The following is a 21,868-nucleotide window of genomic DNA, read 5'->3' on the forward strand; positions in this document are numbered from 1 at the left end:
CACGCGTCCTCGTTTTTTCTATCAATCCTTCGTACTGGTGTACTGCAACAGAAGTATGAATCCAGTAGGGATTCTGTATGTACGAAGTTACAGGTCGCAGCTCTAATTGTCATGTTCGCAATACATACACCTTACTATCTTGCAGTGCGTCATGGGAACAACCTTGGAAAGCTGGGACTTATGCAATTTTTCGGACCTTTCTGGCAGGCATTGCAGTACGTCGGTAAGAACATTTGACAGAGGATCATGCGTGCTTCAAAGAGCAAGCGAAAGTGATGGTACGCGAAGTTCGATGATATAGTTCGCTGCTGCTTGAGGAATTAGGTAAAGGAGTAGGAGGCTGGGAAGAGGGGTTGGGGCTTTTAGCGTATGGCGGTGGGCTGCCGCTAAACCCCCGATGCGGGTCATGGCGACACCACGTCGACCAATCGTCATAATTCTCACGTATAGAGTAAGATCGTTTGGATTAGGCATATACGCTGCAACTACTTCAGGTCGGACCTCATACAAACAAGGGCAGCTTTGTGCCGCTTATCTTATTGACCCACAAGTCACTCTGTCATCATCACAGCAAAACACTATGGCTATAGGGACTGCAGGCAGATATGGCACATCACTTTGTACTGTTTCAAGTACCCACATGACAGATTTGCTAAGCTTAGGGACTACACTTAGCATGTTTGCTTTACGACAACGTTTATCTACTACTCATGATTTCACTCAACAGCACCCGCCTTTGCCGTCTTAGCCTTGTTCCTCTTCTTCTTCTCTTTTTTAGAGAGGGGTTTCAGCTCTTCCTGGTCGACCAGTGCTTGCTCAGCCTCATCTTTCCCACTGGTGCCACCCTCGGTCTTCATCCCTCCATCGATAAGAGGCGCTAACGGTTGCTCAATCTGCACGACTGAGTCGGAGCGTACGTGAGCGGATGCTTTGGTCTCTCCCGAAGAGATAGCGCTAGCCTGGACTTGTTCTGGCTTCTTGTTACCCATCTGTTGGTAGGTCTTCGAGGACTTGAAGTCTAGCTCGTCTGTGAAAGGCTCAAGAGTTGCTGGCTTGTCCTCAGTGGGTTGAGCGTCTTCCGCCTTTGGAGCAGCTTCCTTGCTGGGCTTCGGAATGATGATATCTTCTACAATGGGCGCCTCAATAACGTCGTCTCTTGGAGCAGGCACGGAAACTGCTGTTACTGCGGTTTCATCTGCCTCGTCGGTCTCTTGTGGCACAACTGCAGAGACATCGTTTTCATCACCGATCGACTCCTGCAGCTCCGGTACAGGTTCAGCTGTTGGAGTGCTAGTTTCCTCGTCGTTGGCTGCAGGTGTTGCTGGCGCTCGAGCGTAGTTGTTCATCACGGTCTTCCAGACAAGTTGTAAGAGCTTGCTGTCGGAACCCACTGAAGTGATAAAATCCGGCTTTCGGAACGGCTCCGGATCATCTGCCATGGCGTTGTTGAGCGAATCTTCGACATAGCTTGGATACCACACATCGTCCTCTGGTAGTAGAGGGAATGCATGATCTCTCGCTACAGAGAGAATATCAAAAATACTCATTTCTTCGTCGAGAGACTTCATCTTATTCTGGGCCAACTCAGCAAGCCCTGGTAGCTTGTAACGAGCCGCAGCGCAATATACACTGGTACCCAACTTGTACAACTCAGGGATTATCTTGTCGGAAGACGCCAGGATACTGAGACTTTGAAATTTGCCAGTGTACAAGTAGTGAATCAAAGTGTGTGCTGTGTTCTGGTCCAGCTCTGGTAGAAGTACTGGTTGCTGGACGAAAGCCACTGGAAAAGACTTCGCCGCGAGAACCTTGCTCCGGCTCAAAACGCTATCGTGTACAAGAAACCGGGTCGGTTCTGGTCCGACGTCCAATGCGACTATCTGTGTGGTCGCATATGGGCTATTTGAAAGCATCAGCGTCTTTCTGTAGATTGTCGATGGAATTCAACTCACGATTTCTCTTCGGGGCTAACAGCCATGTCCCCCGTTCCATACGCGTATCCGCCCATACCGTCGCTCTCATGCGATACATCCAAGGTAGAGTTGTCGCTCACAGACATGTTGCGAAAATACTAGATGGCGGTCGTTGGTACTTGGGAGAAAGCCGGACCAAACACCTCCCTTTATCCACCTCAGCCATCACTTCGAAAATGAGGCTCAAATTACATGCGTTGTCACTCATCCCAAGACGCGGGGTTCTATATGCACTCATGAGTTGTCAAATCGAGTGCATTCTCAGCCTTGTGGGTGCGGTGATCTTGTTGGTCAGCCACTTCGTCCTTCACTGCACCCCGCGAACGGTGCGCCCAATAGAGGATGCGCAATCGCTGAGCTCAGCAACACCGGTGAGATCGGGCGTAGATTCACCAGTGGTGGTTACTTCTAGGCTATGCACTTCTACCCGATGGTTCTACTAGTGTATACTACTAGGAGGTCGCGATCTTGGTCGTGCCACTCGGAGAGTTTACTGACATGCGCTCCTGGTACCCTTTACCTCTTGCTATTTCCAAGCGCACCTTGACCAAGCCAGTGGAAGACCCAGGTGCGAGAGACAATACAGAGTCCTGAATGGAAGATGCAGACCTACCCTGGTATAATCTCGTCATTTATCCTAGGAAGTGGAGCTCATTGGCCAGAGCCTCGTAACAGATCATGTGGTCATCACTATCTCTAGCTCTACTCTCTCTTCAAGTTGAGAAAGAAAACTGCTTCACCTCAACAGAGCCATCGGACGTAAGACTATGCTGGTATGCAACAATTAAGACTACAACGCAAACTTAACTAGGTAGCAATTGAATACAACCATGGAAGTATGACCAACAAGAGAAAGGCAGGTCCTCAAAAATCATCTCTGTCCACGATGAAAACTTCCATACCTAAGTTATAGAAGTCTTTATTTCCTCAGACCACCTTCGCAACACTGAGTTGTAGGATTGATCATTTACAGTCCCACGCATCGATTGATACATTCTGCCCGCCTTCTTTCGAAAATGGTTTTTTTGTCTCATCGTGCAACTCGGAGAGATAAACACCCTCGTGAAGCTATGACTCTAGTCCACGGACAGACCTGTAGGTGGCACGGCGACGAACAAACGGAATGTTACTTTACCTAGATCAGATTAGCTCGACTGAGCCGCAGAGACTGCAACGTAACTTTACAAACTGACATTGTTCGAATTTTACCTGCACACCCCATGGACGCTTTACTTACCTCCTGCTTCACTGATAGTCGCAGTTTCAAACTCACCGGGTGCTGTTCTCCGCTTCTAAAGAAGAGCTCGTGATGAGGGAAGTCCAAGTAACTCAGACCAACGACTACACACCGCCAACTGACACTAAACCCCTACGTTTTTCTTCATGCGGTCCCAAGGTCTGGATGTGCCTCGCTCTCACTGCCTACTGGCTTCTTGTTCGCGTTCTCCGTTATAGACGTCGTGATAGCGTCTCTCGTCGCCTCAATGTAAGCAAAGTATGGCCAACAATGATGGAATCAGGACTCTGACAGACCATTCAGTACCCTGATCGCTCGTCGTGGAGCCGTATGACACTTCAAGATGCGCATTCCATGCAGCTCGCTCTTGCCGAATTAGAGTTCCCGACCGTGTTTTCTGTTTCCGTGTTCTTCGCTCTCTTCAAGACGTATGGCATCCCCGGCATTTCTAAGCTGCTGGTCCCAACAGGACAATTGTCAGATTCTGAGACTGCATCCAAACGAGCCGCAGATACTGGCGTCGTGATCACCGAGGTAGTGCTGAACAAACCAGACTCTGAAAGAGCGATCAGTGGCATAGCACTCATGAATTACCTTCATGGTCGATACATCAAGGCTGGGAAGATATCGAATGACGATATGTTATACACACTTAGTCTTTTCGTGCTCGAGCCAATCAGATGGACGGCCAAATACGAGTGGCGTGGTGTAACGGAGTTTGAGAGATGCGCCATGGGAGTCTACTGGAAAGATTTGGGTGAGGCGATGAACATATCGTACGATACTCTACCTTCTGCGGGCCAAGGATGGCGAGACGGGTTGCACTGGCTCGAAGAATTGGAGGCGTGGAGCCTCGCCTACGAAACTCGGAATATGGTACCCGCCGATACGAATGCAACACTCGCTCGCGGCACGTTCGATATCGCCTTATTCAACGTGCCTTCCATTCTCAAACCGTATGGGTTCACTATAGCTTCTTCGTTGCTCGAGCCACGTTTGCAGAAGGCGATGAAGTAAGTGAAAACAAAAAAGCCTTTTCGCATCATGTGTGTACCATACTGACCATGCCCCAGGTTACCGCAACCGCCAGCTGCCTACACACAGATCCTTGAAACTGTCGTCGAGATTCGGAAATTTGCATTGCGAAACTTCTTCCTCCCTCGACCGCACCTCCTACGTAAGGAATGGTTCACAGAACTCGATGGAAAGACTGGACGCGCCCACTTCGGCCAATACATTGCTCACCCTTGGTATATAAAGCCGACATTTATCACAAGATGGGGACCGAAGGCGTTGTTACTGCGACTTATTGGAGGCGCCGTTCCTGGAGATGAAAAGTACCATCCAGATGGATATCGTATTCATGAGCTCGGTCCGTTGGAGCTCGTAGGAAAGGGTGACACTGAGATGGGTAAAACGAGGGAAGAACTAAGAGCGCGAAGAATGGGGTGTGTCTTCTCTCGGCGATGAATCACATTTACAGAGGATGATGTTCGGGAAACGGAAGGTCTTGTTGAGATATCCAAGGGTCTACGGAATGGTTCCGCAGCTGCATCCACATGACGGAACGCTAACCCCGCGCGTCCACCCCGCGGTGATACATATAGACCGTTTGCTCTCCAATGTACAATAAGATCTCGCTTCGGTATCTTTGTTCCTTGTATCATCAATAACCCATTATGGCGACCACAAAAGTAGCATTGATCACAGCCAGCTCGGCAGGTTTGGGGGCACAGATAGCACGAGTATTTGCGCCAGACTTCCGTGTGGTATGTCTAAAACGCCTTGAATCACATATTTCCCCATGTTTGGAGACTGAGAGTGGTAGCTAACATCACCTAGGTAATCAACTATTCATCAAACTCGGATCGGGCACAATCTCTCATGAAGGAACTATCATCCATACCAGGCCCATCCTCAGAAGCAAGCCCACGCTTCCACCTGATCCAAGCAGACATGTCCTCGAAACCATCAGTCCAAAATCTTGTAAAAGAAACAATCGAAAAGATGGGCCGATTGGACGTCGTCGTTTCTAACGCAGGCTGGACGCGCATGACGACCTTTACCGACATTGAGCAGCAAGTCAATGACGACGACTGGGACAAATGTTTCACCATGAATGTGAAAACGCACATGTGGCTGGCATATGCCGCGAAAGATGCCTTGGCCGAAAACGAAGGATGCTTTATTTCGACAGCGAGTGTGGCGGGTGTGAAGCCTAGTGGAAGCAGCGTTCCTTATGCTGTTACCAAAGCAGCGCAGATTCATCTTGCAAAGAGTCTTGCTGTCATTCTGGCGCCGAAGATTCGTGTGAATAGCATTAGTCCGGGTATGCTACTCACAGAATGGGGGCTCAAGTTTCCAGAAGCGAAGCGTAATGCTGCGATCAACAACACCAAGCTGAAGAGGTTGGCTACGGTGGAAGATTGTGCGGATCAGGTTAGAGTGTTGGCGCTGAGCAGAAGTATCACTGGGCAAAACATCTCGATAGATGGCGGTTCGTCGGTCTAGCTACGCGATGCGACTAGCTAGAGAAGAGGGTTGCCGGACCATCTGGGACGAAGCGTTTTTCTAGGTCGGGAAAGGATGCTGCTTCTGCCCCGATGAGTGCTGAAGAGCTTACTGTGGTACAGCTTGACAGACTTCAGCAGTCTACGAGAAACTATGCGAGTAGTCAACTGAACGGCTATCTTCCAATCCTTTTGTGCTTTCGTCATGGTCATCGTCCAGCGTTCAGGCGAAAGAACGAAGCGTGGTGCAACGACCGTGACTTGCACAAACTAGGCTTGTGCTACACCAAGACTCGGTCGACTGTTATGCGACGTATTGATTGTGGAATGTGTATATTTTCGGCACGTTTGCTGTTCGTCATCCGACGGAGAACTGCGTGCGACCGCAGACTTACTTCTGTTGCACAGGCGCCTCGAGAAACAGCCTAGGGTGGGGCGTAAAGTGTGCATTGTGTATAATTGTGGAAATGTAAAATTCGAGATTCTTCCCAACTAGTCAGCCGGTTCATGACACTGGAACGAACGGCGATCGAAGGCGAACTTGCTGCGTAGTATCTTTAGGTCGGCGTGTCTACTGAACTTTCAATGTCGCCAACAGTATTGCCCAGCGCGATAGTAAAAGGGCACACGTCAATGAGAGAGCAAAAGGAGCAGCCAAGCTGACGCGCTCTTACACCAAGCTATCATTATAAGACATATACTCCGGCGTCAGCGAAACAGGACCGGTCGGAGAATTGATAGGGCGCGATGCACCAATGATCCTATCCAAGGTTACTTCAGACGCGTAGTCAGGGCTCCGGCTTCGGAGCGCCGTCATTGGCCCGGCGCGTTTTCGCATCCTTAGAAACGTGCTGGAATTGCACAACCTGCGATACATTCAAGATAAACAAGTGCAATCCCACACGTCAATAATGCTGGCGCGGAATATCAATCAAGGGTGTGAAATATTGTGGAAAGTGGACAGTCGCGTGAGAGCCAACGATGCTGCTGTGTCCAATTCCAGTTTCCCCACGCCAGAAGGATGTACTACAGTATCGGCCTCTCCACGAGCCCACCACGGCGGCCACGAGCCCCACCGCCTCGCTTCTGGGGAGCAGACTCACATGCTTTCGCGACAGTTTGCCGCCAAGGGTCGCCGGGCGGGTACGGGAGGCTGACATGCAGCTGAGCCCTACTCCTGCCACGCCCCACGGCTCGTGGTGCAAAAGAACACAACGGCTTCAGCTGCTTATGCCACTTTGACGTTGTTTCGTGTCAGCCGCGGAGACACAGAGACAAAGGGCATTGATTGCATTGCTTCTCTGATGGCGGTCCACGTTGTTGACAGGCGTATCCAGGTCGCCTTTAGCACGCGCGAGGACATGGCCATCGGGAAACAGGGTCTGATAGTCTTTACTCTCCGGCAAGTAGCCCGGCTCACTGGAAATAACTGAGAGAATCGTCTGAAAATAGTCCCAATTTGGGCGTTTGACGAGGTTAGACTGCTGACCGTGTGGGTACCTGTTACTGGCCGGTCAGTCGAAGAACCACAGATGCAGGCTGGTCGGACGGGTGTCTCGATCTGCTCAACCATAGCCGGATTTTGCACGCCGCGGTCTTTCTGCAGAGCGTGCGTAAGTAGCGCCGTGTCGCAACAGTAAGACCAGAAAAACCCAAAGATTGGGTTTCTCAAACTTCGTTGGGCGCCCGATGTTCGCCCGACTGTCGTGTCGTGGATTGATGTCGCGAGACTCTGAGGTGAGGAGCACTAGACGCGAGGGGCATGGCGACCAAACCGCCGTGGTCGTCTTATCGCACACAACGTACGTGAATCGCATAAACAAATCGTCAGGGACGGGGTGGCGTTCGCTGGTGTCTAGTGAGAACGCGTCGCAGGGCGGCCGGCGAAGATGCGGCACCCAAAGCAGCTAGCGTGCGCAGCATCCAAGGTGGGCGCTGATTGGGCAACAGCGACTTCTTATCTTTGGCCAGAAATGCAATTGACACCACGCAACATTGACCACCCACTCGCCAAGCCTTCCGCCCCGGATGAAACTGGAGTTGCCTGCAATAGCATATGCGAATTCATGTTGAGCCCATGCCAGAGAGGCGCCGCTGCGAGGCCTGTCCCTACAGACAGACGCGACGTGGCCGCCGGTGTGGGTGCTACTCGTTATCTGCTACGCCTCTCCGTCACATGTTTGCATGTTGCGCGAGCGGCGAGATAAGGCGTTAGATCGTTAGGAGCAGCAATGACGCAGCGGTGCGATCAATCGCGGCAGAAAAAGAACAAAGCTCCATGGCTGGATCTAACGCGAACCCCACGACGGTCGCGGCTGTGGGTGATGTACCCTCGTCTATTTTGCCTCAAGTGTTGGCCCGTGGACCAGGATAGATAAGAGTAGTACAGCAAGTTCCACCCATAAAGGTCCCGGCGCATCTACCGTAATCTACAGTAGGGCTTCCGACTTCTCCCTGTAGCAGCCGTATATTACTGGCACCGATCCAGCTTTTAATCCCCTTCTCTTCCCCTTCCATAGGCCCTACCGTGGAACCGTCTCCTTCCCCATAGTACTCAAGGACCCCGTATATCCTTAGTACCCCGTCAATCCCCTAGGACACGCCCACCATGTCGTACTCATGGATCGGCCCTCCGGCCCAATTCAATGGCACCGATGATATCACTGGTGGTGATTCTCGTGAGTACAAGTTCACATATGCTACTTGCGAACGTGCCGAGCGCAACACGCATCTTGCGCAACCAGAACACTAACCAGTGAACCTCAGTCACCGAGAACCTTAACCAATGGTACGCCGCGGGTGACCAGGCCTACATTCTCGTGGCCTCGGCCATGGTGTTGATCATGATTCCTGGTCTCGCATTCCTCTACTCCGGTCTTGCTCGAAGAAAGTCCGCCCTCTCCCTTATCTGGGCTTGCATGTTCTCCGCGTCCGTCATTACTTTCCAATGGTACTTTTGGGGATACTCGCTCGCCTTCGGCCCCTCGACAAACGGTTTCATCGGAAACCTTGACAAGTTCGGTCTCAAGGGTGTCCTTGGTGCTCCCAGCCCAGGTAGTCCTCTGATTCCTGAGCTGCTGTACTCTTTCTACCAGGTATGGCAAACATCATCATATTGTGATCTCATGCACTAACACGTCTCTAGATGCAATTCTGCGCTGTCACTGCTGCCATTGTCGTCGGTTGCGTTGCTGAGCGCGGTCGCTTGATCCCTATGATGGTTTTTATCTGGCTCTGGGCCACGATCGTATACTGCCCCGTCGCATACTGGGCTTGGAACTCGAACGGCTGGTTCTTCGTATGGGGTGGACTTGATTACGCTGGTGGTGGTCCCGTCGAGATCGTTTCCGGTTGCACAGCTTTGGCCTACTCCATGATCCTCGGACGTCGTCAGGAGAAGATGATGCTCAACTTCCGCCCTCACAACGTCTCCCTGATCACCCTTGGCACTGTCTTCCTATGGTTCGGTTGGTTGGGCTTTAACGGTGGTTCCGCTTTCGGTGCCAACCTTCGCGCTGTCATGGCGTGCTGGAACAGCAACCTTACCGCCATGTTTGCCGCCATGACTTGGGTTCTCCTCGATTGGCGCCTAGCTCGCAAGTGGTCCATGGTCGGATGGTGCTCAGGTGTCATCTCCGGACTTGTCGCTGCCACTCCCGCTTCTGGTTTCCTGCCTCCATGGGCCAGCGTTATCCTCGGTATCACTACTGGTATTGTTGCTAACTTTGCTACCAAGAGTACGTATTCTTACAAAACCCCGCTCGCGTACTGCTCGCTAACACAACTTTAGTCAAGTTCTGGATTAAGATCGACGATTCCCTCGATGTGTTCGCTGAGCACGGTGTCGCTGGAATGTGGGGCCTTTTCTTCAACGGAATCTTCGGTGCCGACTACATCATCGGTCTTGACGGTGTCAACAACGGACTTGCCGCTGGTGCCATCACTGGTGAGGGAGCCGCAGTCTACAAGCAGATTGCTTACATCGTTGCCGTCACCGCCTACTCCTTCGTCGTCTCCGCAATCCTCGCTTTCGTTATCGACAAGATTCCCGGCCTCAAGCTTCGCGCATCTGAGGAGGCTGAGCTCCTCGGTATGGACGACGACCAGCTCGGTGAATTCGCCTACGATTACGTCGAGGTCCGCCGTGACTACCTCGCATGGACACCCGCCAAGGGCGAGCCAATCGATGGCGAGCACTCTGTACCCCAAGGCGAGCGTCACGGTATTCCCCAGCACAGCCAGATGCTTGAGGGCAAGGCACCTTCGGAACACAGCTCAGGCCACGAGCACACCGGCATTGCAGGCGACAGGCATGCTATGGCCATGGGCTCTGAGCACGAGAAGCAGGTTCAAACCTAAGCTTTTGTTGCATTGCAGATTTGGATTTGTTGCTTGCGACCTTTTTGAGTCAAAACTGTTTCGAGATACCACTTGCGCTCCCGTCTTTGAGCTGTGCTTTTTGACATATACTTTAGACCTTCGACTAGTTTTTCTTTACCCATGTATTGTACATAATTCGAGAATGGATACACTGAACACCATACTACGCCAACATATTCACTTGCTTATCTCAAATTCCTACAAGACTATCCAAAGGATGTTCAAGCACTCGGAACATTATTGGACGCAGCGCCCAGCTTCCTTATCAATCTGAGCCTGATTGACTTACTTCTTTGGTCGCAAGGCGTTTACCATGCAATTGTGCCAAGCCAACTCTCCATGTTTCCTTATCTTTTCCCGCTCCTCCAGGACGGCGATCGACAATGTTTATTGAACCCCGGATTGTCTAGTAAGATGATGTCAGAGCACCGCGCTACCACCGAAGCTAATCATGACAGATGCACCATGTAGGTTGATGCAGACTCTCGTCGTAGGAATCGCTGATGCTCACCGCCCGTCACGATATCGCCAACACGCCAGCCATTCCTTATCTCAACATCAAGGAACATTTAAGAAGGTTGCATGCCTTTCATATCACATCCATTATCTACGTACGGAAGTTCACTGGTCCAGCTACCGCGGCCATTTCATGCCAAGCTTGTTGGCTTCGTCTCCCGACGTTCACTGGTCTCGATCCCAAGACCAAATGTTAAAGCACGGGAACTACCATACCTCGCCGATCTGAAAATCGCGCCGTTTGCGACCTTATCTCTGGGTAAGCATAGGTACCCGCAGGGGCGGGTGGGTGTGGGGGAGGCTGTGCCTTGTGTGGAGATCGAGATGCCTGCCATATACGTGGATTCCGCACAACTCCACCACCGGCTAAGAGCTGGTTTAGCATCTAGTGGTGTGATCCAGAATTAGAAATAAGACATGTAGTCATCGGCTTCGAGTAAGTAAAGGGATGGAACACGCTAACAAGGCGATGTTATGCTGTTCGCATGCTCAAGTGAACAAAGCGAAGACATGCCCGTGACATTAGCAAAAGATCTTCGAGGCAAGTAAATCAGACAAAGGAACCGCCGTGTGGTTTGCACAAGACCACCATAGCGTAAAACCGGGTTGCGATAACAAAGGCCACTGTCGAATACAGCTTTGTCAACGCCCATCACAACTCTTCGCCCATGTTTCAAAGAAGTAGCGCAGCTCAGGCTGCGACAGCACCTGACATTAGGGATGCCTGTAGAAAAGACAGATTTTGCTCCATGGTGGAAGCTAGTGAAGCTCGTGTTTCTATCAAGTTTGCACGAACGATCTACTTGCAACAACCACTGTAAGATCTTTTGAAACGAACAACTGTTATCTGCAGATATCGTGGTCACCCATCACTTTTAGTGAAGAGCCCAATAAACCCCGAAAACACCTGAGATGCCTTACCATCAGTTGCGAAATCCTCTCCGCATTTCTGCAGCACCTTTCAAGCCTTCATTTCTCTCCATACCACCTTCGCCGTTTTCTCCGCGCACGCCTCTCACACCTGTTCTTCCAAATCGACAACGAGATGAGAAGACGAATCAACAAAGCGTTGTAGTTTACCCAAAACCTCCTATCGAGGCGCCAACAAGTCCCTTGTCATGGATGTGGAAGTGCCACCAATGCCGTCATAGCTACCGCCTAGGCGTGACACGACGTTGTCTCGAGGATGGGCACCATTTTTGCAGCGGTGCTACCACCGTCAAGTCTGTACAAAAGTCCAGCAGCCCACGTAAATCCCGGAAACATCGCGCCTGCGCCAGTGAGTTTGATTACTCCGGTTGGAAGGTTGTGGGTCGATGGCGCCGAGGTGGCCCAAAATGCAAGGCCATAGCATATACAGGTTCACAGGCAGATAGCCAGGACAAACTCCCAAGGCAGCAAGATTGTTGGAACACGTGTGACTACCCATCCGAGTGTCGTTGGGGTAAGCGATTCGGTATCCACACACCTGTCGAAACGTCTTTCCCTAGTATCGAAGTCAACTCCATGCCGTCACTAACTGCTCCTGTCAATTTCATGCCCCGAAGCACACTCACGCGCCAGAACTGTGGTAACATACACACACCGAGGCAGGCGGACAAGACCGACTTTTGGGGCACACTCCTAGCAAGCGCGGAGCGCCGGAAAAGTGCTGGTGAACGCGGTGCCAGTCAGCTTTCCAATACCATGGAGAAGAACAAGACACAGGGACAGGGCGGTAACACTTCAGATGAGAAAGACAGCGATGGCGATGTAGCCATGGAAACCATCGACCCAACTCTTCTTGATCGTCCAGGTAACACACCTCTATCAACTCATTCTGACACGTCAACTGTAGGCTCTCTCAGAGCTTTGGTTAGCAGAACACGATATCGACGCGTCAAGTCGCGCTCCAAAGTGCACAGTACGACTGACAAGAACTATGTTGGACAAAAACCTATGGTTCCGAGACACGTGACAACGGAATTTGAGGACCAGGTTAGGCTAAACGACTCAGACATGTTGATAGAAGGTTTTGCTCCATTGCATCGTGTGCAAAGTAGAGGGGTGGGTTATCAGTCTTGTTCAGTGTGAAACATAGCCTCTGTTCACTTACTCGGGCTTTCGCAGGTCAACAACCCATAAGTTTACCATATGTGCCAAACAAATAAGCCTATGCAAATTGCAAAATGCTGCATTCTCATGACAAAGGAAAACCCCGTTACGATGTGTTGCGGCTAAAAAGTGGACTTCCGTCCGCCCACGTTCCTGCAGGGATGGACCTGTGCCTGTCCCGCGCACGAGCCAGCTCCCTTCACAGGAAGTGAGCCCTGAACGCTGCAGGGAAGCACGCGGCTTGCCGTCATTGTCACACCTGCGCTCTCTCTCTCTCTCTTTCTTCCTACAGCGCGCCGAGCCTGATTCCACGAGGCACACTGCGAAGATGGTGCTTTCGTTTATTCTGATTCAGAACAGGCAGTAAGTCCGTATGTTGGTTTGGAAGGGGGGCGGAGACTAATGTGTTGCGCCGTGTAGAGGGAAGACGCGGTTGGCGAAGTGGTATGCGCCGTACAGTGTAAGTCGAGACGTCAAAGTTCATTGGTAGATGAAGTCGCTAATTACTGTGTAGGATGAGGAGAAGATCAAGCTAAAGGGCGAGGTATGCGACACCTTCCTACATACCCATCTATCCACCTCAGCGATTCTCTCCCTCTACCATTCCTCCGAGCAGCCATCCTCCAACCTTCACATACCGATATTCCAAATGAGACTAAGACTCGTTACAGGTACACCGCCTTATCGCGCCCCGCGACCAAAAACATCAATCCAACTTCGTCGAGTTCCGCAACATGTCCAAGATCATATACCGCCGATACGCTGGCCTCTTCTTCTGCGCATGCGTCGACACAAATGATAACGAACTGGCATATCTAGAAGCTATCCACTTCTTTGTGGAGGTGCTAGATGCATTCTTTGGCAATGTGTGTGAGCTGGATTTGGTGTTCAACTTCTACAAGGTGTATGCGATCCTCGACGAAGTGTTCCTGGCAGGCGAGATCGAAGAGACGAGCAAACAGGTTGTGTTGACGCGATTGGCACACCTGGATAAGCTGGAATAAGGCACGGAGAGTCAAATCATGAATATGGTAAACGGCCGCAGCTCATAGTCTGGACCACTTCGACCGATACACCAAGGGCGCGCGGTATGAGTACCTATGGGGTGCTAAGGGATAACCCAGGGATATTATATACATGGTCCCGCCGCGAGGTATTGCACAGGCAATTGAAGTGCCAAGTGATTCCCGACGGGTCACTTTTGGTATACTTGAATGTTTATTGGTACGAAGGTTTTGTGCCGTTGGATGAACAGTGGAGATGATCTGTATATACTGTCGCCCTCGATGATACAGACCGCACCGTTCCTCGACGGAAACATTCCGAGTCTGCTGGTGACACGCGAGTGAATGGACCCTGTCTCGTTCTTGCATGTGGAAGCGCGCACGGACGCGCTCTTTCGATGGAAGTAGAGGTCTAGAAAATAGACAGATCATCAACCTTGGTTCCTCGAGATCTGTCCCTTCGCCTGTGCACACATTCACCCCAGCATGCCCGCCCCGTGATATGGTCATCTTATAATACCACTCCGTGCCCCGTTGTTCCTCCGCCACACGCCTGACCCGCCTCGAATCGTCCCGTCCATCGAATCCTCCGCAACATCCCCGCGCCGCGACCATGTCCGACTTCGCCGGGTACCACGCCATGGGCACTGGCTCTCCAAATCCTCCGAATGCAAACGGCAGGCAAGACGAGCCCAACACGTGGCGCCCACCAGTCGCTGCGAGCCCTGCTGGCTACCAACAGACGGGAAGCCCAGCGATGGCTCCACCCCCGAATCAGTACGCCGGCACGCCAGCGCAATACGGCGCGCCAGCCCAGCAGGAAAGTTACTTCCCGGATCAGACGGCTCTGCAGGGCCAACAGCAGTACCAGGGCGACCAAGATGTGAACAACCTCGCGGGGCAGATGGGGGCAGTCGGATTGGGTGTGGACCAAGCAGCACAGCCTAAGAATAAAAAGAAGAACAGACATGCATATCATAATCTCGAGGGGCCTGGGGGGAATTCACAACCATTTGCTGGCTCGCCGCAGAATGGTACGCCCTCACAGTTCCTAAACCAGAACTCGCCGCAAGTTGGAGGAGCGCAATGGATGGAGCCCCAGATTACCCCCGCTATGAGCCAGTTTCCTGCGCCCGTGAACCCCATCTTCTCTCCTGGAGCGCAAGCTTCGCCCATGCAGTATGCTGCGAGAACGCCAGCACCACCACACCAGACTGGAGGAGCGGCGGTCGGATCAGCTCAAGGACGTGTAGACCCCGAGCAGATACCTAGCATACCGAAGTCGCGAGATGCGCCAGCAAGATACTACCTAGAAAATGTTTACCCAACCATGGAGCACCACCTGCCACCTCCCGCCACGGTCCCCTTCGTCGCCTTTGACCAGGGCAATTCTTCACCTAAGTTTGCCCGATTGACGATGAACAACATTCCACTTACTGCGCAAGCCCTCTCTGCGACCTCGCTACCGCTTGGCATGATTTTACAACCGCTGGCCCCTCAACAAGAAGGAGAGCAACCTATACCTGTACTGGACTTTGGTGAGACGGGGCCACCAAGGTGTGCAAGATGTCGAGCATACATCAATCCCTTCATGCAGTTCAAGGCTGGTGGAAACAAGGTCGTGTGTAACTTGTGTACCTACCCGGGAGACGTTCCTGGTGAATACTTTGCGCCTACAGATCAATCTGGCGTCCGGATAGACAGACTACAGCGTCCAGAGCTCACTCTAGGCACTGTCGACTTTCTGGTGCCCAAGGAATACTGGTCGAAGGAGCCCGTCGGGTTACGGTGGTTGTTCCTGGTTGACGTGACTGCGGAGGCTGTAAACCGTGGCTTCCTTCATGGGTTCTGTGAGGGCATCATGAAAGCACTTTATGGCGAGTCAGGAGCTGATGGAGAGGAAAGCGAAACCGCGACTCGCATACCAAAGGGCGCCAAAGTCGGCATCGTGACATTCGATAAGGAGATGCACTTCTACAACCTCAATGCTAATTTGACGAGCGCTCAGATGCTGGTTATGTCCGATCTTGAGGATCCCTTCTTACCGTTTAGCGAAGGCTTGTTCGTCGATCCTGTGGAGTCCAAGACTGTCATTACATCGCTTCTCGCACAATTACCCAACATGTTCTCCGAAGTCAAGAATCCTGAACCGGCCCTGCTTCCCACTCTGAACTCTGCCGTAGCAGCCTTGTCAGCCACCGGTGGAAAGATAGTATGCTCTTTGGCTGCGCTTCCCACTTGGGGTCCTGGTCGACTGATGCTACGTGATGACGGCAACGCATCGAACACCGATGCCGAGAAGAAACTTCTCCAGACCGAACATCCTGGTTTCAAGAAGGTTGCCGAGAAGATGGTGCAAAACGGCATTGGTGTGGATTTCTTCCTTGCAGCACCAAGCGGAGGTTACCTTGACATTGCAACAATTGGTAAGCCAGGAATTTCTCTGATAGGTCCTACCTGCTAACACATGTTAGGTCACGTTTCCGCTGCAACTGGTGGAGAGGTGTTCTACTACCCCAACTTCCATTCACCAAGGGATACGCTCAAGCTGTCCAAGGAGATTCAGCACACAGTCACACGAGAAACCGGATATCAAGCGCTGATGAAGGTTCGCTGCTCGAATGGCCTGCAGGTCTCTGCCTATCACGGAAACTTCTATCACCACACTTTTGGCGCCGATTTAGAATTTGGAGTCATCGACGCTGACAAGGCTATCGGCGTCATGTTCAGCTACGATGGCAAACTGGATCCCAAGCTTGATGCGCACTTCCAGAGCGCGCTCCTATATACGGCTGCGAACGGTGAGCGACGAGTACGGTGCACCAACATCGTGGCTAGTGTCAGCCCAAACACTGGCGAATGCATGAAGTTTGTCGACCAAGATGCTGTGGTGAATATCATCGCTAAGGAAGCTGCTGCTCGCATGACCGAGAAGAATCTTAAGGAGATCCGGGGAGCGCTGACGGAGAAGACTGTCGACATTCTTGCGGGCTACAGGAAGAACTTCACTGGCAATAACCCACCAGGCCAGCTTGTGCTACCGGAGAACCTGAAAGAGTTCGGCATGTACATCCTTGGACTGATCAAATCGAGAGCCTTCAAAGGAGGCAAGGAGCCCACCGACCGGAGAGTCCATGACATGCGGATGATCAAGTCGATGGGACCGCTGGAGATGTCATTATATCTTTACCCTCGAATTATTGCAATTCACAACCTCGATGCGCGTGATGGCTTCGCAAACGAAAAGGGCCATCTTGTCATGCCCGAAAGCATACGCGCATCATTCTCCAAGGTTGAAGAAGGCGGCGCATACATTGTAGACAACGGCCAAATATGCCTACTATGGCTACACACGCAAGTCTCACCCAACCTGCTAGAAGACCTCTTCGGCGAAGGCAACAATAGCTTGAAGGCGCTCGATCCCTTCCAATCCACTCTCCCTGTTCTCGAGACGCACCTCAATGCTCAAGTACGGAATATTCTGCAATACCTAGAAGGTACAAGAGCCTCCAAGGCGCTCACAATACAACTCGCGCGACAAGGTCTTGACGGTGCAGAGTATGAGTTTGCGAGGTTGTTGTACGAGGACCGAAACAATGAGGCGCAGAGCTATGTTGACTGGCTTGTGCATGTCCACAGGCATATCCAACTAGAGGTAATTTGATCTGAAGTTCAACACTGCGGAACAATCTTGCTAATGCTTGAACAGCTCGCAGGACAGCGCAAGAAGGAAGACTCAGGCGACGGTGTTGGTTCGACGTTTGTGGGTCTACGGACACCATACTGGGGTTAGAGAAGCAAATTGGCGTCGATGAATAAGTGTGTATTGCATAGCGAAAGCGAGGATTCGGTAAACATTGTTACAAAGGAATGGCAAACGCATATCTGAAGCACCAAACAAAATTATTCAGTTCAACGTTCTCTCTGGCGTCGGTTTTGATGTTCCTACCTCTAGCATTGCAGGTGGTTGAGAGACGATGCCATTCATGTGACCATCGGCGAAAGGTTATACCGATGTTAGCGCGCCTCGCTTGCGATTTTCAACCCACCTAGACAAAACAGCGCCTTGAACTTTCAGCTTCCGCTCGAACGTAACTAACCCAACAGTCAAGTCAACATGCCTACTCGCCTTACCAAGACCCGCAAGCACCGCGTATGTCACGTACTCGTCCTACAATTATATCAATTGCTAATACAATATATAGGGTCACGTCTCCGCCGGTCACGGACGTGTCGGGTAATTCACACCTGCGAGATTTAGGCTCGAATTTGCGCGATGCGACAAGCGCTAACAATGGAACAGCAAGCACCGCAAGCATCCCGGTGGTCGTGGTATGGCCGGTGGTCAGCACCACCACCGCACCAACATCGACAAGTACCATCCCGGTTACTTCGGAAAGATTGGTATGAGGTACTTCCACAAGCAGCAGAACCTGTTCTGGAAGCCCGTCATCAACCTCGACAAGCTCTGGTCGCTCATCCCCGTTGAGAAGCGCGAGGAGTACCTCACCAAGAAGGGTGGCAACGCTCCCGTCCTTAACCTCCTCGACTACGGCTACTCCAAGCTCCTCGGAAAGGGCCGTCTCCCCGAGGTCCCCATCGTCGTCCGCGCCCGCTACGTCAGCGCTGAGGCTGAGAAGAAGATCAAGGAGGCCGGTGGTGTCGTTCAGCTCGTCGCATAAATAGCGCCACGATACGATTGTGCATGATAAGGCGTCTCGGAATCATACAAAAGGATAACGGCAATGATTGGGATGGATCTTCAAGTCCGCAGTATACCCTACAGGTCTGCGTAGACTTGCGTTCAGCGTGGTGGCTGAGGAATGTTTCATAGACAATATGACCATTCCTGAATCAACCTTTGGCCTTTGGTGGCTTTTTCGCTCATGCGATGTCTGGACCATGTGGTGCTTGGATGGCGGCGCTATCGTTCGGCTGTCGCGTACTCTGGTGATGTTGTGATGTTCTTGCGCTGTGTGCTGTGATGTGAAAACTTGGATGATGTGCTAACCATCACAAGTCTAGTATTCTTGACCATTTCTGACCATTTCTAGACCTACTCGTTGATCCTGTGGACAGTGCGTTCGCGCTTGTTTCTACCTGCGCTGATTCAATGATAACGGCTTGCGATTGCAAATCACTTTGATCACGACTTTGCGACGCATATCCACAGCAATCGTGCTGTCGATCACTTTATGCCAATGATTGCACACGATTGTTTGGATGTGCTGGATAGTACAATACAGTAGGCAACACAGATATCACTCAATCACATTTTCAGCATTTCACTCGATTCTAAGTGTAATTTCTCTATCAAAACTTCGCATGGCTTTAGTCGTCACCTCACATCGAGGATTCCCAATGCTTGCCCTATTATCAATACTAGCTTCTTATATTGGAAAACCATTCTCGTTTTCATCGTACCGCCTCTCAGTACTGTTATCCATGCCAACGTCGTCTTCCATATCATCGTCTTCCTCCACCAAATTCATGCCATCAGTATCCTCAGCACTGACTACCTTCACGGAGCGACTTGGCTCCTGTGAATTAGACGGCGAACTAGCATGCATCTCCGGTGCGCAAAAATTCGGTGGTAACGTGAGATTGCTCGAATGTGATTTGGCAGCGCGGACACGCTGAGCATATTGCCTGTTGGCTTGGCGCTGCGTATGAAAGTGTCGTTGTAGGGTTTCTCGAGGGGAGGGGGAGAAGCTGGATTTGTGGGGTATGGTGGACTGATGGGTGTTGTTAATTCAGGAAAGGAAATGAGGAGGAGCAAAAGGTCGGGTTGTGTGGGATTCTGACTTACGTTTTCTGGGCGTGAGAAACCACCAGGTAGTTCGTTTGCTTGTCTAGCAGGTAGTTCAGTGGTTGAATTGAAACCACCCGACAGTCTATCTCCATGTTGAACCGGGAGATCGGTTGGCCCATTCTGATCTCTTTCAAGAGTAAGCATCAGACTACGTATCTCCTCTGCTGCTCCAAAGCGGAGAGGTAAATCTTCAAGCTTTGTCTGCCGCAAACGGTCGCTGAGACTTGAGCTCGAGTCCGAATGTGCTTGTCTAGGTACACGCTCGATGTTCCTCCTAATTCCCGAAGGCCCGGCATCTGATCCGGGTAATGGCGACGACGTTCTGATGCTCTCGGGTGCGCGCTGTATCATCTTCGAGAGGTCAACAGGCGGGCCAATAACACCCTGCGTTTGACTTCCCACATTGACGATTCGAGGCTTCGGCCTTGACTGTTTGTCCTCGTGTCCTCTCTTAGCTCTTGGAATCTGATGAGCCTCTTCTTTAACATCACTGCTATTTCCAGTATCCCGTGTCATCTTTTCGTGAGGCGGAGGTATTTGCAACCCGAGAAGTCTTTCTTTGAGTCTCCCGTCTTCTTCCTTCCTTTGCGTCTGATTCGTCCTCCTAGACAGAAAAGCCATCGCATACTTTCTTGGTACGATAGATACCATTCCGACAGTCTGGTCATGTTTGACGGGGACAGCAGCATCGTCAGGCGAAACGGCACCAGGCCGACATGTGAGAGTGCTTAACAATCGTCCCACTATATTCACCTTCTTCTCACCACCCTGTCCCCCTCTCTCGCCCTCCAATTCACCTCCTACATGGTGTTCATATTCCCCTCCTATGGATCCAAGAACACATTCATCACGGTGTTGAACGGGCGAGGATGCAGAGCATTGTCTGCGGTTCGTGGGTGCCTCCCCTCGCCTTAGATGCCGCTCACTCTCCGTGTTATAACCTCGCAGGTCATGCCAGTATTCCTGGATCTCTTGTTGGTTCATATCGTAGTAAGGATGACCTAGAGGATATTCTCTTACTACTACATCGTTGTTGTGTGCGTAGGCGTCCGATTGAAAGGGCAATGATACGTGACTTCTTGTTGATGAGGGGGAGACGGGGAATGGGATGTGGCGCGATGCGACGAACGGTGTGATGGGCGATATTGTACGGTCTGAAGGGTATATAGGGAAATAGGACCGGTTCGTAGAAGGCGTGGTGTCGCGATTGATGGAGTGTGGAGATTGTGTGGGTGGAGGGGGTTGGGGTTGGGTGGTTGGAGCGTCTTCGGGGTAAAGGTTTGTCAATATTGATAGTTCGGATGAGGGTTTTGTATTTACTTTGTTAGTGTTGATGAGGGCTGGAAGTGATCCGTGGTTGGGTTGATAGGTAAGTGGTATGAGGTCGTCGTCTTCCGGGTAGGGGTTTGAAACAAGGTCGTCCTCGTCATCTTGTCTTCTGAAGTTCGGCACTTCCTCGCTATACTTTTGGAGCATGTCTTGTATCTCGCGTCTTTCCGCCTTATTGACCTACATATCCCAGTTAGTATCAGTTGCTGTACCATCACCCTCTGAGATGTTCACGAATTAATGACGTACCGTAGAATACCTTCCCCCACTCTGATACATCCTCTCTACCTCATGCAACCTCGTCTTCCTCATCGCCCTACTATTCATACTGTGATAAGCGACATAAGTTTCACTCTCCACCTCTCCATTCACGAACCTCTCTTCTGCGATAAGGCTCTCCAAGCTCATACCGCGGTCAGTCTCCGTATACCACTCATGCTCTCTGTCCATATCAAGTTCCCAGTCTTCTCTTTCTTCTTCGTATTCGTCATCGCCGTCATCGATTTCTTCTCTCTCTCTATCTCTCAGGGGCTCCATACTATCGGACCTCACGTCCCAGTCTTGCTCTCCATTTTCTTCATCCCAGCCATTCCACTGTCCCTTTACTGGACTTAGATCCCTCAGGTCACCGTCTAACTCCTCCGATCCGTCATAGTACTCACCTAAGGATGCAGCAAGTGTCTGGCGAGCGGCTTCCCCTCGGCGACCCAGACTGTCCCGGCGCACGGTATTGGTAATTATGGTCTTGAAGGAAGTCGCATTTATATTTGTGTTCTCGCGGATAGCGGCGATGCGGTCGCGGATGCGGGCGAGGTAGAGAGCCGTTGGTTGGGGAGACATTGTGGGAGAAGAGGGCCTATGGAAAGGACTGCGGAGGTCGTCGCTCACACGCTTTCTTCATTGACCTTTCAAATGTGCAGAACTGCGGATGCTGAATCTGAGGTGATGGCACGACGTCTTCTTGTCTATCCAGGTCGTAGATCAGCAAGAAATGTGTCGCGTTTGCGACTCCT

At 51.4% G+C, this 21,868-nt stretch overlaps 9 protein-coding genes across 9 annotated transcripts; 7 read left to right on the forward strand and 2 right to left on the reverse strand.

The window, feature by feature from the left end:
- Positions 1 to 716: 716 nt before the first annotated feature.
- On the reverse strand, positions 717 to 2,059 carry AA0111_g11277 (hypothetical protein; the record flags this gene model as incomplete). Its single annotated transcript, XM_028645123.1, has 2 exons — positions 717 to 1,899; positions 1,953 to 2,059. The coding sequence occupies 2 exons, from the start codon at positions 2,057 to 2,059 to the stop codon at positions 717 to 719; spliced, it is 1,290 nt and encodes a 429-aa protein (XP_028501100.1).
- A 1,223-nt stretch (positions 2,060 to 3,282) lies between these two features.
- Positions 3,283 to 4,680, forward strand: AA0111_g11278 (hypothetical protein; the record flags this gene model as incomplete). The annotated part of the gene is made up of 3 exons (XM_028645124.1): positions 3,283 to 3,459; positions 3,514 to 4,223; positions 4,284 to 4,680. The coding sequence occupies 3 exons, from the start codon at positions 3,283 to 3,285 to the stop codon at positions 4,678 to 4,680; spliced, it is 1,284 nt and encodes a 427-aa protein (XP_028501097.1).
- Positions 4,681 to 4,889: 209 nt separating this feature from the next.
- AA0111_g11279 (hypothetical protein) lies at positions 4,890 to 5,721 on the forward strand (the record flags this gene model as incomplete). Its single annotated transcript, XM_028645125.1, has 2 exons — positions 4,890 to 4,979; positions 5,053 to 5,721. 2 exons carry the CDS (start codon positions 4,890 to 4,892, stop codon positions 5,719 to 5,721), a joined length of 759 nt encoding a protein of 252 aa, XP_028501098.1.
- Positions 5,722 to 8,328: 2,607 nt separating this feature from the next.
- AA0111_g11280 (Ammonium transporter) lies at positions 8,329 to 10,079 on the forward strand (the record flags this gene model as incomplete). Its single annotated transcript, XM_028645127.1, has 4 exons — positions 8,329 to 8,398; positions 8,487 to 8,815; positions 8,866 to 9,457; positions 9,511 to 10,079. 4 exons carry the CDS (start codon positions 8,329 to 8,331, stop codon positions 10,077 to 10,079), a joined length of 1,560 nt encoding a protein of 519 aa, XP_028501127.1.
- Positions 10,080 to 12,122: 2,043 nt separating this feature from the next.
- On the forward strand, positions 12,123 to 12,740 carry AA0111_g11281 (hypothetical protein; the record flags this gene model as incomplete). Its single annotated transcript, XM_028645128.1, has 2 exons — positions 12,123 to 12,593; positions 12,726 to 12,740. 2 exons carry the CDS (start codon positions 12,123 to 12,125, stop codon positions 12,738 to 12,740), a joined length of 486 nt encoding a protein of 161 aa, XP_028501126.1.
- A 298-nt stretch (positions 12,741 to 13,038) lies between these two features.
- AA0111_g11282 (hypothetical protein) lies at positions 13,039 to 13,714 on the forward strand (the record flags this gene model as incomplete). The annotated part of the gene is made up of 4 exons (XM_028645129.1): positions 13,039 to 13,073; positions 13,131 to 13,170; positions 13,225 to 13,254; positions 13,382 to 13,714. 4 exons carry the CDS (start codon positions 13,039 to 13,041, stop codon positions 13,712 to 13,714), a joined length of 438 nt encoding a protein of 145 aa, XP_028501125.1.
- Positions 13,715 to 14,327: 613 nt separating this feature from the next.
- Positions 14,328 to 17,507, forward strand: AA0111_g11283 (Uncharacterized protein; the record flags this gene model as incomplete). Its single annotated transcript, XM_028645130.1, has 3 exons — positions 14,328 to 16,140; positions 16,189 to 17,369; positions 17,424 to 17,507. 3 exons carry the CDS (start codon positions 14,328 to 14,330, stop codon positions 17,505 to 17,507), a joined length of 3,078 nt encoding a protein of 1,025 aa, XP_028501124.1.
- Positions 17,508 to 17,831: 324 nt separating this feature from the next.
- Positions 17,832 to 18,396, forward strand: AA0111_g11284 (hypothetical protein; the record flags this gene model as incomplete). Its single annotated transcript, XM_028645131.1, has 3 exons — positions 17,832 to 17,867; positions 17,920 to 17,951; positions 18,018 to 18,396. The coding sequence occupies 3 exons, from the start codon at positions 17,832 to 17,834 to the stop codon at positions 18,394 to 18,396; spliced, it is 447 nt and encodes a 148-aa protein (XP_028501131.1).
- Positions 18,397 to 19,104: 708 nt separating this feature from the next.
- AA0111_g11285 (hypothetical protein) lies at positions 19,105 to 21,695 on the reverse strand (the record flags this gene model as incomplete). Its single annotated transcript, XM_028645132.1, has 3 exons — positions 19,105 to 19,449; positions 19,524 to 21,035; positions 21,105 to 21,695. The coding sequence occupies 3 exons, from the start codon at positions 21,693 to 21,695 to the stop codon at positions 19,105 to 19,107; spliced, it is 2,448 nt and encodes an 815-aa protein (XP_028501130.1).
- Positions 21,696 to 21,868: the final 173 nt, after the last annotated feature.

The sequence above is a fragment of the Alternaria arborescens genome (genome assembly GCF_004154835.1).
Source record: "Alternaria arborescens strain FERA 675 chromosome Unknown contig_47, whole genome shotgun sequence".
Lineage (NCBI taxonomy): Eukaryota > Fungi > Ascomycota > Dothideomycetes > Pleosporales > Pleosporaceae > Alternaria > Alternaria arborescens.